Source organism: Conger conger, chromosome 11 (assembly GCF_963514075.1).
Source record: "Conger conger chromosome 11, fConCon1.1, whole genome shotgun sequence".
NCBI classification, from domain to species: domain Eukaryota; kingdom Metazoa; phylum Chordata; class Actinopteri; order Anguilliformes; family Congridae; genus Conger; species Conger conger.
The window spans coordinates 25,012,803-25,028,421 of record NC_083770.1 but is presented as its reverse complement, the minus strand read 5'-3'; the positions used below and the strand labels follow the sequence as shown (position 1 = coordinate 25,028,421).

At 40.2% G+C, this 15,619-nt stretch overlaps 3 protein-coding genes across 4 annotated transcripts in view; 1 reads left to right on the top strand and 2 right to left on the bottom strand.

Moving 5' to 3' along the window:
• The window catches only part of entpd8 (ectonucleoside triphosphate diphosphohydrolase 8), a 42,508-nt gene extending 40,412 nt beyond the window's left edge, over window positions 1–2,096 (bottom strand). Inside the window, exon 1 of one of the 2 annotated variants that reach the window (XM_061259748.1) lies at window positions 1,991–2,096. The gene's annotated coding sequence lies outside the window, so the exon portion shown is untranslated. The remainder of the gene's footprint in view (window positions 1–1,990) is intronic. The other variant, XM_061259751.1, reaches the window with a different exon arrangement.
• A 206-nt stretch (window positions 2,097–2,302) lies between these two features.
• On the top strand, window positions 2,303–9,280 carry trub2 (TruB pseudouridine (psi) synthase family member 2). The gene is made up of 8 exons (XM_061259752.1): window positions 2,303–2,619; window positions 3,009–3,143; window positions 4,385–4,459; window positions 4,586–4,647; window positions 4,729–4,810; window positions 5,811–5,883; window positions 7,151–7,287; window positions 8,466–9,280. The coding sequence occupies exons 1-8, from the start codon at window positions 2,502–2,504 to the stop codon at window positions 8,753–8,755; spliced, it is 972 nt and encodes a 323-aa protein (XP_061115736.1). The 5' UTR covers window positions 2,303–2,501; the 3' UTR covers window positions 8,756–9,280.
• On the bottom strand, window positions 8,534–15,165 carry sirt4 (sirtuin 4). Its single transcript, XM_061259753.1, has 4 exons — window positions 15,037–15,165; window positions 13,475–13,959; window positions 10,075–10,369; window positions 8,534–9,933 (listed from the first exon to the last, which is right to left on the bottom strand). Exons 2-4 carry the CDS (start codon window positions 13,957–13,959, stop codon window positions 9,757–9,759), a joined length of 957 nt encoding a protein of 318 aa, XP_061115737.1. The 5' UTR covers window positions 15,037–15,165; the 3' UTR covers window positions 8,534–9,756.
• Window positions 15,166–15,619: the final 454 nt, after the last annotated feature.

The following is a 15,619-nucleotide window of genomic DNA, read 5'->3' as shown; positions in this document are numbered from 1 at the left end:
ATGTAGCCTACATCATAATTATAACAAAAGCAATGCAATCAGACCCTCGCACAGTGCATGCACATGAGGGAGACAAATGTCTTGCCATTCTTGCTAGATCGTTATACACAGATGAGCCAGAACATTATGACCACTCACAAAGTTGATTATCGTGTAACAACGGTGCATGTCAAGGTCAGGGATATATTAGACATTAAGCCATTCTCATAGTCATGTTGGATGCAGGAGAAATGGGCAAGCACAAAGACCTGAGCGACTTTGACAAGGGCCAAATAATTTTGGTCCGACGACTGGGTCAGAGCATCTCTGAAATAACAAGGCTTGTGGGGTGCTCCTGATCAGCAGTGGTGAGTATCTATCAGTAGTGGTCCGAGGAGGGACAAACCACGAATTGGCGAGAGCTTGTTGGGCGCCCAAGGCTCATTGATTCACAAGGTCAACGAAGGCAATCCCATCTGTTCTGAACTGACAGAAGGGCTACTGTGACCACAAAATGAATTATGGTTACAGTAGGAATGTGTCACAACACACAGTGCATCGCTCCCTACTGCGTATGAGGGGAGTGCCCATACTAACCCCTGTCCACCGCCGAAAGCGCCTACAATGGGCACAAGAGCATCAGAACTGGACCTTGGAGCAATGGAAGAAGAGTGCCTGGTCCGATGAGTCCTGTTTTATTTTACATCATGTGGACGGCCAGGTACATGTTCACCGTTTACCTGGGGAAGAGACGGCAACACAATGCATTGTGGGAAGAATAGAAGGCGGTGGAGGAAGTGTGATTCTCTTGACACATAACGTTACTTTCACACTTTGCACATACGCCCAGGATGCAACAAGCGCTCTCCTCTTTCTTCTTCACCTTAAAATGTGACCATTGCAAATAGCAATGAAGTGCTGGCTGGTTGTTTGTTTCGGTAACCAAACCCTTGTGTATTGGAACAAAAGTACTGGAACAAAAAGTACAATCCATGGTGTCTCCACCTCGCAACTTACAGGACTTGAAGGATCTGCTGCTAACGTCTTGGTACCAGATACCACAGGGCACCTGTATAGAGTTTTGTAGAGGCCATGCCTCTACGAGTAAGAGCTGTTTTGGTGGCAGGCGGAGGACCAACAGCATATTAGGCCAGATCATAATGTTTTGGCTCATTGGCGTATATTGTAATGTTATGCCTACACTTATCTGCCATTATTATCAAACAAGACAGTTCTTGCTAAAGTCTTGTTTAAAATTGTGTTTTAATTTTAAATCAGTTGTCTCATTCTTTATTTCAAGACAATCTTGCTACATGTGGTTTCACAACCTTTCTAGTATTAGGCAGCTTGTATTTTTTAAGTTCCAAGAGCAGTCCATTAACTCCTCTAAAACTTCACATTCACATTCTGTGAATGTCGAGCCGCCGACATCCCAAATTATTGCTGCATTTGTATTTACTGCGACATAATAAAACAGCAAAATGGCGATGCCAGATTATCACTCACTGCTAGCAAGAACAGTAATTATGATGCTTATCAGCCTCTTATTTGCAAAACAGGGCAATGAAACTCCAGCCCTCAGCACGTTGACGATTTACCACCATCGCCTCATCACTGACTCAGATAATAAATGTTTCAAAATAAGAACAAATATATGCATTTCAGAAGTTGCATGAATAAATGCATTGTTCTTTTTTTCTTAGCCCACTTTTATTGCACATCAAGATATTTCCGGTTTGGTAGAAATATGTTTGTTTTGCTCATTATTTTTTCTAATTATTCGATACAAAAATATTTATGGAACCAAATTTTATGTGGGCTCGATGAAAATAGGGGCAGCAGCATGTATTCAGGAAAATGCATTGTTTCCTTCTTTTGGCCAAAGCCGTCAATCCTGCATTTTGCATCTGTGTAGGTTAATATAAACTCCTTTCAGAACGATACTAGCTGCTATCACTCATTCTAAGAACATGTTTGGGTTTTTTTTTTTTAACCACAGGTTTAAACTCACCACCACTGGAACCAAGAAAACGGATTGCGTTTCTCCCAGAGATCAGAGAAGGGTCTGATGGGTCTACTGAGTTGACGCTGACTGCAACCCGCCTCCCTATTTTGGCAAACCACCCATTGGGTCAGTATTGGGCTCGCTGCCACCTGCCTCCTTTTCAGATTTAATTCGCTTATTATCTGAAGCAGGCAGGAGAAATAATTAGTGAAATCATGCGGTGTAGGAGCAAATACCTGCAGACACTGCGGCCCGCAGAACGCTGACTTAAGTGGTTCCAATTTAGTCCAGTAATAAAATAGAAATAGAAATTAAGAGAACCATTTCTAGCTTTTGTTTTGAAATTTTCCACCATTTTCTTTACCGGAAGTCATTTAACTAGGAGGTTTGTGTTGGGGTCAGATCTGCACGCTGGGGTTGCATCGTGACCTACATATTACGCACATATTTTATTCTAAGGTTTTTACTGACATGATGTTGGGTACGATAATGTAGGTTATAATTGAGATTAGCCACAATGGGCAGTCGCGCTGTTTGGATGTTTCGTGGACTGGAGGGATTGTTTGCTGTTTACAAACCTCCCGGTGTTCACTGGAAACTGATCCGGGATGGCATCGAGACCAACCTGCTCAAAGGTAGGCTTGTTTAAGCTTCTACTGATAAGTACATGTTTTTATTCTTGATATTATATTAGCGGGCCTACTATTGTTGCAAGTGATTTGACATTTTGACAAACTACCATTGGTTAACTTCTGGTGGAAGTGGCCGCTTCCCCGTGTTCTGTTCGGAATACAGTGAGTCTAAAAGTCCCGTTATGACTTTTACCATAGTTAAAAATGTTACATGGGCTCGGTGAAAATAGGGGCAGCAGCCTGTATTCAGGAAAATGCATTGTTTCGTTCTTTGGGCCAAAGCCGTCAATCCTGCATTTTGCGTCTGTGTAGGTTAATATAAACTCCTTTCACAGCGATACTAGCTGCTATCACTCATTCTAAGAACATGTTTGTTTGTTTTTTAACCACAGGTTTAAACTCAGCACCACCACTGGAACCAAGAAAACAGATTGCGTTTCTCCCAGAGATCAGAGAAGGGTCTGATGGGTCTACTGAGTTGACACTGACTGCAACCCGCCTCCCTATTTTGGCAAACCACCCATTGGGTCAGTATTGGGCTCGCTGCCACCTGCCTCCTTTTCAGATTTAATATTTTATCTAACCGTCTGTATGGTTGGACTTACAGCGTAAACACTTTTCAATTCAAGTAAATTATATTTGGCCAGTCTTCATGAATCATTTGTTCAAAAAGATGCATGACATGCTTTTTTTCAAAGGTACCAGACAGACACACACAATCAATTACTTACAACCTGAAAGATAAAGGATAAGAAGAGAAATAAGTGAATTATTTTCAATTGTTTGCCTCTGCTGCAAGAATGCCGCTGGCCGGGGAAAGAAAATACTTGCGACGTTTCGACTGTAGGGGGCAGCTGTGTTGCATTTCGGCCTATAAGAGGCGGAGCCAGATTACCCATAATCCATAGTGGTTTAGGGTTTGTTTTTTGGTGGCAAATAAGAGCTCTCTACTCCACAGCTGTCCTGAGCCCACCCTTGCCGGCATGATGGACTTAATTTCCCCACAGTAACCAATAGGAAAAACTGACTTTTGTAGTGCATGTTATCGTCAGTTTACACACAGTAGCTAGCCTACACTGTGACTCGTGTTAACCATGTGTACATCACATGTGTACGTGTCATCATACATACAAAATCATCAAAAACTACACTACATAGCTGTGTTCCTTTCAGAGTCAGAGGTTGGAATTTACCAGTTGAAAATTCCAACTTCCAACCTCCAAGCATTCCAGGTGCATGACATAAAAAGCAAACAATGTGTATAACCACAGGTGTATGTCCACCTTCTGCACTGACCCTACGACAAAAATAAACCAGTAACATTACCAGTAACCAGTAACAACTGTGCTCCCGTCTAGCTCTTAAGGGTATAATATATGTCTAGCTAAGTCAAAGCTGGTCTGCAAAAGTCAGTAACTGGGGTCAGCTATATTTCTGAAAGTTTTCACATTTTTGGTATTTATCATGCATTTACATGCAGGACAGATACTATATGATGCGTCCCTGAGTCATTTCTTAATTTGTTATCTAAATGAAATGAAACATGAAACCATTGTAGAGCCTTGATTCATGTACTCTGCCATCATTTCAAGCATGTTATTTGGTGCCCCTTTCATGCCCTCCTCCAATAAGTTACATTTCCTCTGTCCACCTCAGATGTAATAACTAAACGTGGATATGATCGGGCTTTGTTATTATCCTTATCATAGTTTTGGATAATTGAGGTTGGTTTGTACATAGTGACTATTCTTGTGTGCTCTTATCACAGTGACAGGACCCCAGTTTAAGAAGTTGCATGTTGGTGTGGGACACCGCTTGGATGCATTCTCTTCAGGAGTACTAGGTATGTAACTATCAGACAACATTTTAGACACCATTTTATTGTGATGTACTGATGATGTTGCTCCTATTTGTTGAATCATCATCCTCATGTATTCTGAGCTGTTATTTTCATAACCTTCTGTCTCAGTTCTCGGTGTGGGCCAAGGAAACAAGATGCTTGCTGACCTATGCAATTCACAAACCACAAGGGTATTTATTACTTCCAATTAATAATGTCTTTGGATGTCTGAGTGAGATACATTATTAAGGACTGGTCTTGTCATTCTGCAGGATTACACGGTGGAAGGAGAGTTTGGGCTTGCCACAGAGGATTTCTCCCATACAGGCAGACTTGTGGAAAGAACCACGTATGGTGAGCTATTTTTGGTAAAACTGTAACTCACTAGACAGTCTAGCCGATATACTTGCACTGATAACTTGGCAAGTTAAAATAATTTTACTTTCCCAGTCATAAAGTAATCAAGGCCAAGATCGAATCCAAACTATGCCGATGAACACTAGCCTGTAGCCCCACAGGGATAAAGGCTATTGCCTTCAATTATTGCTTGGACTCTTTTGAACAGGAATGAGACTGATTAAGAAAAACATCAATTAAAGCACCCAGGCAAATGTGGGCTGCACTTAAAGACATTTTTGTAATATATTGAGACTTTACAATGAAACATCTGTAAATTAAAAATTTAAAGTACTACATTTGTTTGATCAGCATGATGAGATTCCTCTGGACCTCCAAATAGAAGGCTTGTGTGTTAAAATGAGTAAATTAACAATGAGTCTGCTCCAAGAGAATTGGTTACTCTTAACTCACTTAATTTGGTTACTTAGGTGTGAATTGGGTGCTGAATTTTAAGGTGAAAACAAAAACCGGCAGGGCTTGTGACTCTGCAGGGCCAGGGTTGAAAACCTAGGATCTTGCTAATGACTCTGCAAGCCTCCCACCACCTTACAATTTGAATGCATGAATGGGTGAATTTGGTTGCAAATTAATGGAAGATGAGCAACACCTATAAATGGCCACTTTGCAGAACCACCAAAATTGCAACAATTGCACTTTTCAATGTAACTCCAGCAAGTCCATAGTTTGTATCATAGAAATATGAAAAAATGATCCTTTGACACACACACATACACACACACATTGACATGAAACTCAGTGTTCAGTCTTTGCACAAGCTAAATTTGTTTTGTTCAAAGATTGATAGCAGTCAGTCATATTGTAGTACTTGAAAACCTAACATACAGTACAAAATGTATATTGGACTATATTATTATACACCTTAATAGTCTGACAACTATGTAGTTTAGTTTCATCTTAATGAATTTAAAATGAAAGTAAGCAATTTATTCTCCAGATCACATCACTCAAGATGACCTGGAGAGAGTCTTGGGTATGATCCAAGGATCCAATCAGAAAGCTCTGATCACGTAAGTCTACTCCAATTCACACATCCACATGTGTGCAAGTGCATGTGTGCAAGTTGGATTTCTGCCACCTTCCTGTCAGCTTTGACCCGTCTGGCGATTCTCCTCAGACCTCTCTCATTAACGAGGCTTTTCTGCCCACAGGACTGCTGCTCATTGGTTGTTTTTTGTTTTTCACACCTTTCTCTGCAAACTCTAGAGACTGTAGAAAATCCCAGGAGATCAGCAGTTTCTGAAATACTCAAACTACCCTGTCTGGCACCAACAATCATTCCATGGTCAAAATCACTGAGATCAAATTTTTTCCCCATTTTGATGGTTGATGTGAACATTAACTGAAGCTCCTGACCCGTATCTGCATGATTTTATGCATTGCACTGCTGCCACACGATTGGCTGATTAGATAACCGCATGGATAAACAGGTGTTCCTAATAAAGTCCTCAGTGAGTGTATTTTGTTATTCCATCACTTCCTGTTTGTTGAGTATAATTTACACAACAGGCATGCAAAATCCCTTTGTGAAACATCAGCATAGGAAAAGCCAATGAACTGTCAATTCACTGTCAATTCACCATCATAAGTTCGGGGAATGGGTACAAAATACATAAACGGTAAAACATACCACCTAGTGGTGTAATAAAAAGGTGTAAAATATATGGAATGGTTGCAAACTTGCCAGGATGAGGATGCAAGTGCATATTATCCCCACAGATGGTAAGGAAGATGGCGAGGGAGGCTATAAGTAACCCAAGGATCACAGTTTAAGAATTGCAGAGATTATTCGTGTCTTGGGGTCTTAAAAAAAAAAATAAAAAATAAAAAATAAAAGACACCCCTTACTGAGCACATTAAATAAAACCAAGCATTTTCAGTTTGCCAAACTTCATTGGAATCATGACTGGAAGTGAGTGCTACTGAAGACAACATCAACGTGTTTGGAGTAGGAGCACCTCATACCTGTTGTCAAATATGCCGGTGGGTCATTGAGGTTTTGGAGTTGTTTTGCTGCCAGTGGTCCAGTGTGCCACTATTTGAGACAGTGGCACAATTCAACAAAGTACCAGGAAATCTTTGCAGTTGTAGGTAGATTTTCCAGCAGGCTGCTGTGTGTATGCTTGAGGGTGCAGAGCACTTTCTCTGCAATTTATCTGACCTTTACTTTGTCAAACAAATGACAGGTTGCTTTCTCTATGACTGCTGTATTTCTTTGATCCTTCCTCTGGCTGCCTGTCCTAATTCTCCAGTGACACTTTGTCTTTTTTTTTGTAGGTACTCAAACATTGACCTGTCCTCTCAACAGGCATATGAGCTGGCAGTGAAGGGGTCACTGTATCCACAGGGGAAATCTCCCCCTATTTTAACTGGTCTGCGATGTCTGTCCTTCAAGCCACCCTACTTTACCCTAGGTAAGACAGAAAAAAGGCCACGTCTGGGGTCATTAACGCTGTATTACTGAATATCTGCCAAAGAGAGACAGCTAATCAGCTTGCTGAACACACAGAGCCAGGCTGAGAGTACAGGTCATCTGGGCCCAGTATTAAAAAAATACTTTTTTTGGATAGGATTTCAGTAACTGGATACCAAAAAAACATTTTATTTCAAGTATTTCAAAATTAGAAGCTGTTTCAAACCTGATAAAAAAAAATTGGGATAAGGATTTGTAATCCAATCCTACCTAGTTCAGTGTTGATGTAGGGACATGTGGGACACATGGCACATCTTTAATGAATTGTTTTATCCAGAGATTTTACATTAACACAACTTCCAAAACATTATCGATTCTAAATGGGCAATAAAATATTTTCAAGAACCCACAACACTAAAAGTGGTCTAAAGCCTTGCAAACTGTAAATGCTTTTGGATGTTGTTTGAAATATATTCCGTTATCTTTTCTAAAATAATTGCTTAATGGGTAGGTGCAAACACGAGAATATCATAGTTCTTCCTCAGAATCCCAGAATCCAGTTGGACCAGTTGGACTGTCAAGAGACACACTCTAGTGAACCATTATTTTATTTAGGGTTGATTGATCAGTAAAAGCATTATGCTCATTATGTGTTCGGAAGTTATTTTTTATTCATTTTTAAAGTTAGTGTTTTTAAACTGCATCCATGCAGCTTATTCAGTGAGACATTGAATTCTGAAATTAGACTGACTTTGGCCCATGTATTGTGTACTACTGCAGATGAATAGGACTAATAAGAAAACTGAATTCCACATTTTCCATCGTGTTTGGAAAATGTTTTGTATAAATGAAATATTGCACAATTTTGACCACCAGATAGACAGATCCAAAGACTGCAAATCTAGATTCTGTAATCGTGTAAAAGTGGAGGCAACTCCACTGAAGCAAGACCAGAGAATCAATTCCATTTCTAAATCTTGACAATTGTATTTAAAGAACGCTTGAATATACTAAATAAATTGAAGTATGATGAAGAAATATGAAGAAAGTGTAATGAACCAGTCAACAAGTTTAACCATGATGTTGTATCTATGGGAGTTTATGTTTTGAAGTCTAGATAAGATTAAGGACCTGATGACAGTCTAAATCCTCTCTTTCTCAATCTCTCACTTGTTGCAGAGATGCAGTGTGTGAATGAAACTCAGCGGGTCTTGCGCAGGGTGGTGCACGAGGTGGGCCTGGAGCTGCGAAGCACGGCCGTGTGCACAGGGGTCCGGCGTACCCGCGATGGCCCCTTTTCCCTGCAGGCTGCCCTCACACACAAACACTGGAGCTTCCCTGAGATCACAGAGGCCATACGGCAGTCCCAGTTTTCCTGGAGGAAAAGGACTCCCAAAGAGCCCCAGCCCCAGAACAAGAACACAGAGAAAGTCCGAATGAAGAGGAAGGGGGCGGCAGGCCAAGACTGAGTGTTCCTTTCCTGTCCACACGCTCAAATCTTTCTGTAGAAAATACTTATTCCCAAGGAAAATACTCTTGCACTTGCCACAACACGGCTTATCAAATTTCTGTCTGCAAGTAAGATGAGCTAACAATGCTGATGTGTGTTCCTTAGTGTCTCAGTACCCAAGTTACAAGGACCGAGTGAACCAGAACTACAGAAAGCCTCATTACAATTTTGAACCCTTAACTCTTGCTGTATAAGACATCAGCATCACATACTGGTAGCAGTGAAGAGTTTTCTGGGGAAAATGTGGGGAAATTGATTGTTGTTACTGCAATAAAAATAGTAATGGCAGAAAGTGAAATATATGGTAATATGTGGGGTTTCAATTGCAAAATGGTGCAATGTATTTGCCATTGTACACATGCTGCAGTTACAGTTAAATTAATTTCTGCAGTATTGTAATTTTAACATTAAAAGTTATTCAACTGTTATTCAACTGTTCAGCATTTAGGAGGACCACAATACAAATGTAATTTATAACAAGAAACTATTGTCGACTACAGAAATATTTTTAAAATGGAAATACATGTAGGATCATTATTGTTTTGGCTGTACACATTTATCAATTGTAGATTTTCATTTAGGAGAGTATCATGGGATATGGGAAATATACCACCTTGGTCTATGACTATATTCTGGACTAATCAGAGCTGAGACACTAACGTTGGCATTCATCATTTACTACTTCAGGTTTATTACTACTTTGCAACAAGCAAAGATCATTATTTGACTCTTGGTCATCCAATAGGAATAGAGTCTAATTGGATTTAAAATTGACAATATTATATAGAACACAATGCCAAAGGAAAAAAAAACTAATATCCTGAGAGAAAGCCAAGTCAATAGCTGCACTTGAAGCAAATATTGAGTGGTGAGGTGAGCATATTGACTGGTGAAGGTGAGCATATTGACTGAAATGTCCAGGTGCATGTTTCCTTTGTCTTGTTCCGGCTAGTTGACGGATCAGGGTTGTGCCAGCTCCCGTTCTGTGAGAGGTAGGATTGCAGGCAGCACGTCCCCACAGCGGGCACTCACTCTTATGCTGGATAGGTGGTCTGCTCTGGTTGGCCCTATATTCAAGATGGCAACTGGAATTTTTCTTTCACTAGCTGTTAGAAGGAATCTGTACCCCGAATACACCTGTAAAAAGAGATACAGTTGCAATGTACTCACCAATGATCGCTAGCATTATGTTTTCAGATTGAAAGGTTTCTAGAAATTGGTTAATTATTCCCTGTTATAATGTACTGTATATAGCTGTTAAACTTGCCAATCATGTACCTGCAGTGAGGAGCCAACCACTAATACTCCATCTGATTCCACCAGTTTTTGCTGCACCAAGTTCACAGTTTCTCTATTCACTGTGTCCCCAAAGAACGTGACCTCTGGCTTCAGTATGCCCCCGCAACTCTCACAGGATGGGACCCGGAAGTGCTGGACCTGTTCATCTGAAAGGAAAACATCCCCATCTGGGGCAACACCTCCTGCCTTCACTACCCATCCTGGATTGAGGGCTGTAAAGCGGGCCTGCAGGGCTTCCCGAACAGAGCGGGACCCACACCCCAGACACACCACCCTGTGGAAGAGAAGGCCACATTCATTCAGATTATGTTAACTCCAAATATACAAATGCAGTGCCTGGAGACAAGAGTTAGCCAGTGAATTTACCTTTTACACTCCTAATAAGACATTTTGAAATAATTTGCAAATAGAGGAATTATCATTTTCAGTTCATGTAGCATTTTCTGAATAAAGGAATTCATTTTGAATGTTGCAATTTGCAGTATTCAATATAATAAAGTAAAAACTGCGGTAGCAGGTATTTGGTGGCACTCCGATATATTTAATTAGTCAAACTTTTAAGAGTACATAGGGTACATATACAGTGGTGTGAAAAAGTGTTTGCCCCCTTCCTGATTTTGTTTTTTTTGTTTTTATTTTTTTTTGCATGTTTGTCACACTTAAATGTTTCAGATCAAACAAATTTAAATATTAGTCAAAGACAACACAAGTAAACACAAAATGCAGTTTTTAAATGAAGGTTTTTATTAAGGGAGAAAAAAAAAAATTCAAACCTACATGGCCCTGTGTGAAAAAGTGATTGGGCCACCCTTAGCAGCAACAACTGCAATCAAGCGTTTGCGATAACTTGCAATAAGTCTCTTACAGCGCTGTGGAGGAATTTTGGCCCACTCATCTTTGCAGAATTGTTGTAATTCAGCCACATTGGAGGGTTTTCAAGCATGAACTGCCTTTTTAAGGTCATGCCACAGCATCTCAATAGGATTCAGGTCAGGACTTTTACTAGGCCACTCCAAAGTCTTCATTTTGTTTTTCTTCAGGCATTTAGAGGCGGACTTGCTGGTGTGTTTTGGATCATTGTCCTGCTGCAGAACCCAAGTTCGTTTCAGCTTGAGGTCACGAACAGATGGCCGGACATTCTCCTTCAGGATTTTTTGGTAGACAGCAGAATTCATGGTTCCATTTATCACAGCAAGTCTTCCAGGTCCTGAAGCAGCAAAACAGCCCCAGACCATCACACTACCACCACCATATTTTACTGTTGGTATGTTCTTTTTCTGAAATGCGGTGTTACTTTTACGCCAGATGTAATGGGACACACACCTTCCAAAAAGTTCAACTTTTGTCTCGTCAGACCACAGAGTATTTTCCCAAAAGTCTTGGGGAACATCAAGATGTTTTCTGGCAAAATTGAGACGAGCCTTAATGTTCTTTTTGCTCAGCAGTGGTTTTCGTCTTTGAACTCTGCCATGCAGGCCATTTTTACCCAGTCTCTTTCTCATTACATTACATTACATTATTGGCATTTGGCAGACGCTCTTATCCAGAGCGACATACAGTTGATTAGACGAAGCAGGAGACAATCCTCTCCTGGGGCAATGCAAGGTTAAGGGCCTTGCTCAAGGGCCCAATGGCTGTGCGGATCTTATTGTGGCTACACCGGATTAGAACCACCAACCTTGCGTGTCCCAGTCATTTACCTTAACCACTACGCTACAGGCCTCCCATGGTGGAGTCATGAACATTGACCTTAACTGAGGCAAGTGAGGCCTGCAGTTCTTTGGATGTTGTTGTGGGGTCTTTTGTGACCTCTTAGATGAGTCGTCGCTGCGCTCTTGGGGTAATTTTGGTCGGCCGGCCACTCCTGGGAAGGTTCACCACTGTTCCATGTTTTCGCCATTTGTGGATAATGGCTCTCACTGTGGTTCGCTGGAGTCCCAAAGCTTTAGAAATGGCTTTATAACCTTTTCCGGACTGATAGATCTCAATTACTTTCTTTCTCATTTGTTCCTGAATTTCTTTAGCTCTCGGCATGATGTCTAGCTTTTGAGGATCATTTGGTCTACTTCACTTTGTCAGGCAGGTCCTATTTAAGTGATTTCTTGATTGAGAACAGGTGTGGCAGTAATCAGGCCTGGGTGTGGCTAGAGAAATTGAACTCAGGTTTGATAAACCACAGTTAAGTTATGTTTTAACAGGGGGGGCAATCACTTTTTCACACAGGGCCATGTAGGTTTGGATTTTTTTCCTCCCTTAATAAAAAAAACCTTCATTTAAAAACTGTATTTTGTGTTTACTTGTGTTTAAATTTGTTTGATGATCTGAAACATTTAAGTGTGACAAACATGCAAAAAAATTAGAAATCAGGAAGGGGGCAAACACTTTTTCACACCACTGTACTGTAGCTTGTGCCTGGTAAAAAAAAAAAAAAAAAAAAGTATATATATTATATATATTAGCTTTTACAGTATTTCATGTATAATAATAAACCTGCCTATAATATCTTTAGTACCCACTATCTTGCTTCTATATAACATTAACCCCTTAAGTATCGCCCCTTTTCTTTTTTTTTCACTGCTTGATAATGACATACCCAAAATAAAATGGTTACAATACTTGAACCCTTTTGACTATAGGCATAATCCTGGCTTCTGAAAGGTAACCTGTTGGGATTTGTTTTCCAAGAGACAGAATTACTCCAAATGTTACTAAAAACAAAGTTACAGAAGCTTAAACACAGTGAACATGGACACTCTTTTTCTCACTGAAAATATTTACTGTTATTGACTGGATACAGATTATTGTGGCTGTGGCTGATACGGTTAGAAACACAATGGAACCACAGCCAGAACACTGGACAAGCCCCCTTTTTGAATATCACCAAAAATGAGCATTCTGCATTGTATACACCACTTGTCTTTGCACTGAGCATACACTCAGATTCCTTGGAAGTCCTCCAAAGCAAGCCCTCTATTTAGACGTAGGCATCGCAACAAAAAATTTTCGTTGAAAAACGTCAACCTTTTTTGGCAGAAAATCTCAAGATCTGTGTTTGCCAAAGTGCAACGGTTTCACCGTGCATATTGAAAATGCTACAGTTTTGTTACACAGGTGCAAAAATGCTGTGTTGTTTAATGCAAATCTAACAAACTACACACTGTTGGAAACATAATGGCATTAGCTAAAATGCTTTTCAGTCATCACATATGGTGTCTAACATGTGTATACATGTATGTGAATATATTTTTAAAAAGATAACTTTAGGCATCACCCCACCCACAGCCTTGGTTTCTGCAATCACCCCAAGCCTTGACTTTCTACATCCACTACCACTACCACTACCACTACCCCCCCCCCCCTCATTCTTTTAAATGTTTACCTGTGTGTACATCCATGCAGCTCAGTCAGGTTCTGTTGTCCAGCCTTGGAATGCAGTGCATCGACATTCTGAGTCACCAGCCAGTGCACCTTCCCAACAGCCTCCCAGCTGCGCAGTGCAAGATGTGCTAAGTTTGGTTGGTGTGAGGAGAACTGTGGCCATCCAACATAATTCCTAGCCCAATATCGTTGGCGGGCCTTGCTACTCCGCAGGAACTCGGCGTGCTGTATAGGTCGTCTCTCTGTGCGGAAATACAGACCCACTCCCTCCGAGCGGTAGTCAGGGATGCCAGATTCAGTGGAAATCCCAGCCCCGGTGATCACAAAGAGTCGCTTAGTCTGGTAGACAAAGTCCTGAAGTTGCTCCAATACCAATGAACCTATGGGTGCACTGGTTGGAACAAAGTCCAGGGTACTAGCAGATGTGAAATACCTAAGCTTTTTGGTGTCCTGAAGCCATGCTATTGCTCTCCAAGACAGCAGCATCTGCAAACAGATGCAGGTAATCATGCACACAGGCAATGCACACAATCAATCTAGCATGATCCCTCAAAACATTAACTATATTAATTAAGGTTATGGTCAATAAAGCATCAGATTTCCCCCCCCAATCTGTAATAAAAGCTGTATTGGAAATAAATAAGTGCAAGTACTACACAGAGAGATATTACATTATAAACCCCTCATTAAAATGACAAATGTGCATTTGAGAGTACAGTGGTGCAAAACCACAGGTTTACACTGGTCTACACAAATGTGGAAAAGAGTGATATGATCAGACAAGTCATTCTTCACCATATTCTAGACAAGTGTAACGCGAGTGGCACACACCAAGATAATAAAAAGTTATTCTGAGTGACCTTTATCCTATGAAGAAACATTTCTATCCTGATGGGAGTGGTCTCTTCCAGGATGACAATAAATGCTTAACTAAATGGTTCTATGAATATGAAAATTATGTGAAACACTATGGCCTTCACAGTAAGCAGAGATTTTGACAGACAGACAGCACTCTCCACCACCATCATCAAAATAGCAAATGAGGGAATATCTTTTAGAAGAATTGTATTCCATCCAGAGATACAGAGACTTGTACAATCCATGCCAACATGCATTGAAGCTATTCTGGCAGCTCATTACTGAGACACTTTATGTTGACCTTTCCTTTAATCTGAACATGCAACAACATATATGCAATTCTTCAAATTCCTCTGAAGTATGAATGTGCATGAGTTCATTGTTGTTGTCAGTACTGTATGCAATACTTATGAAGTCTGCCTTGAGAAGTATCAAATAAATGTAATAGGAATGATCAGCATATGCTTTATGAAGTCTGTTATTTTCAATACTGAGTTGGGGATACTTTGAAGTCACACAACATTTGAAACATGCAAAGTTTAGCTGTAAAGCATGCAAACAACAATAATATCAGTTTATCTTGTAAAAGCGTCGTACTAGCCATTACTGGGCTAGACATAGAAAGCTAAGATGACTAAATCGCAATCAGTCGCCCAATGACACATGTTGTACACTTCTACATTGCATCCACAAATAAAAAATTACCTTTAAAAAAGGTCGGTTACGTCTGATCCACGCTGATCATTAATATTTATCCCATAATGAGTGGCATAACTACATAAAGGACAAATGTCAAACCACATTGACATTACGAAACTACACAGAAAACATCCGGCTGCTGAAGCGAGTGATGAGGTTTATTTTCCTGTGTAACATGAGAGAACAATTTCAAAATAAAAGCGTAAAATTGCATTTGAATCAGGCCCCCAGCAAAATGAGCTCTGAAGTAGTTCACGGACACAGATTGTCTTTCATTTTGCTCTGCTGTCTTTGTGTTTTGTGTCAAAAAGATTCACTCTGCATTCAGTACTCGGAGCTTTATTTGAGAAAATGCGCATAAAAAATAACACGTTTTATTATCAACTTTTATTATTTTATTATCACCCATTATCAGCTATTCATGGAGTCATTTAGTGATATGTTGTCAAATATATTACAGTGCAAATACGGTGCAAATATTTGGCACCCCTGGTTTAAATGTCTGTATGTGATCAAAAGCAAGATTGCTTTTTTTTCCTTTTTTTATTAATTAATTCTTTTCTAAATGTATTTCTGATTTTTCCTTTTT

Excerpts from the sequence above, each read along its gene's own strand:
- trub2 (XM_061259752.1), top strand. The coding sequence starts at position 2,502 with ATGGGCAGTCGCGCTGTTTGGATGTTTCGTGGACTGGAGGGATTGTTT. Across the intron at positions 3,144-4,384 it reads TTTGGCAAACCACCCATTGG|TGACAGGACCCCAGTTTAAG; the intron begins GTCAGTATTGGG and ends CTCTTATCACAG. Across the intron at positions 7,288-8,465 it reads GCCACCCTACTTTACCCTAG|AGATGCAGTGTGTGAATGAA; the intron begins GTAAGACAGAAA and ends CACTTGTTGCAG.
- sirt4 (XM_061259753.1), bottom strand. The coding sequence starts at position 13,959 with ATGCTGCTGTCTTGGAGAGCAATAGCATGGCTTCAGGACACCAAAAAG. Across the intron at positions 10,370-13,474 it reads CTGCATGGATGTACACACAG|GGTGGTGTGTCTGGGGTGTG; the intron begins GTAAACATTTAA and ends TCTCTTCCACAG. Across the intron at positions 9,934-10,074 it reads TGGTTGGCTCCTCACTGCAG|GTGTATTCGGGGTACAGATT; the intron begins GTACATGATTGG and ends CTCTTTTTACAG.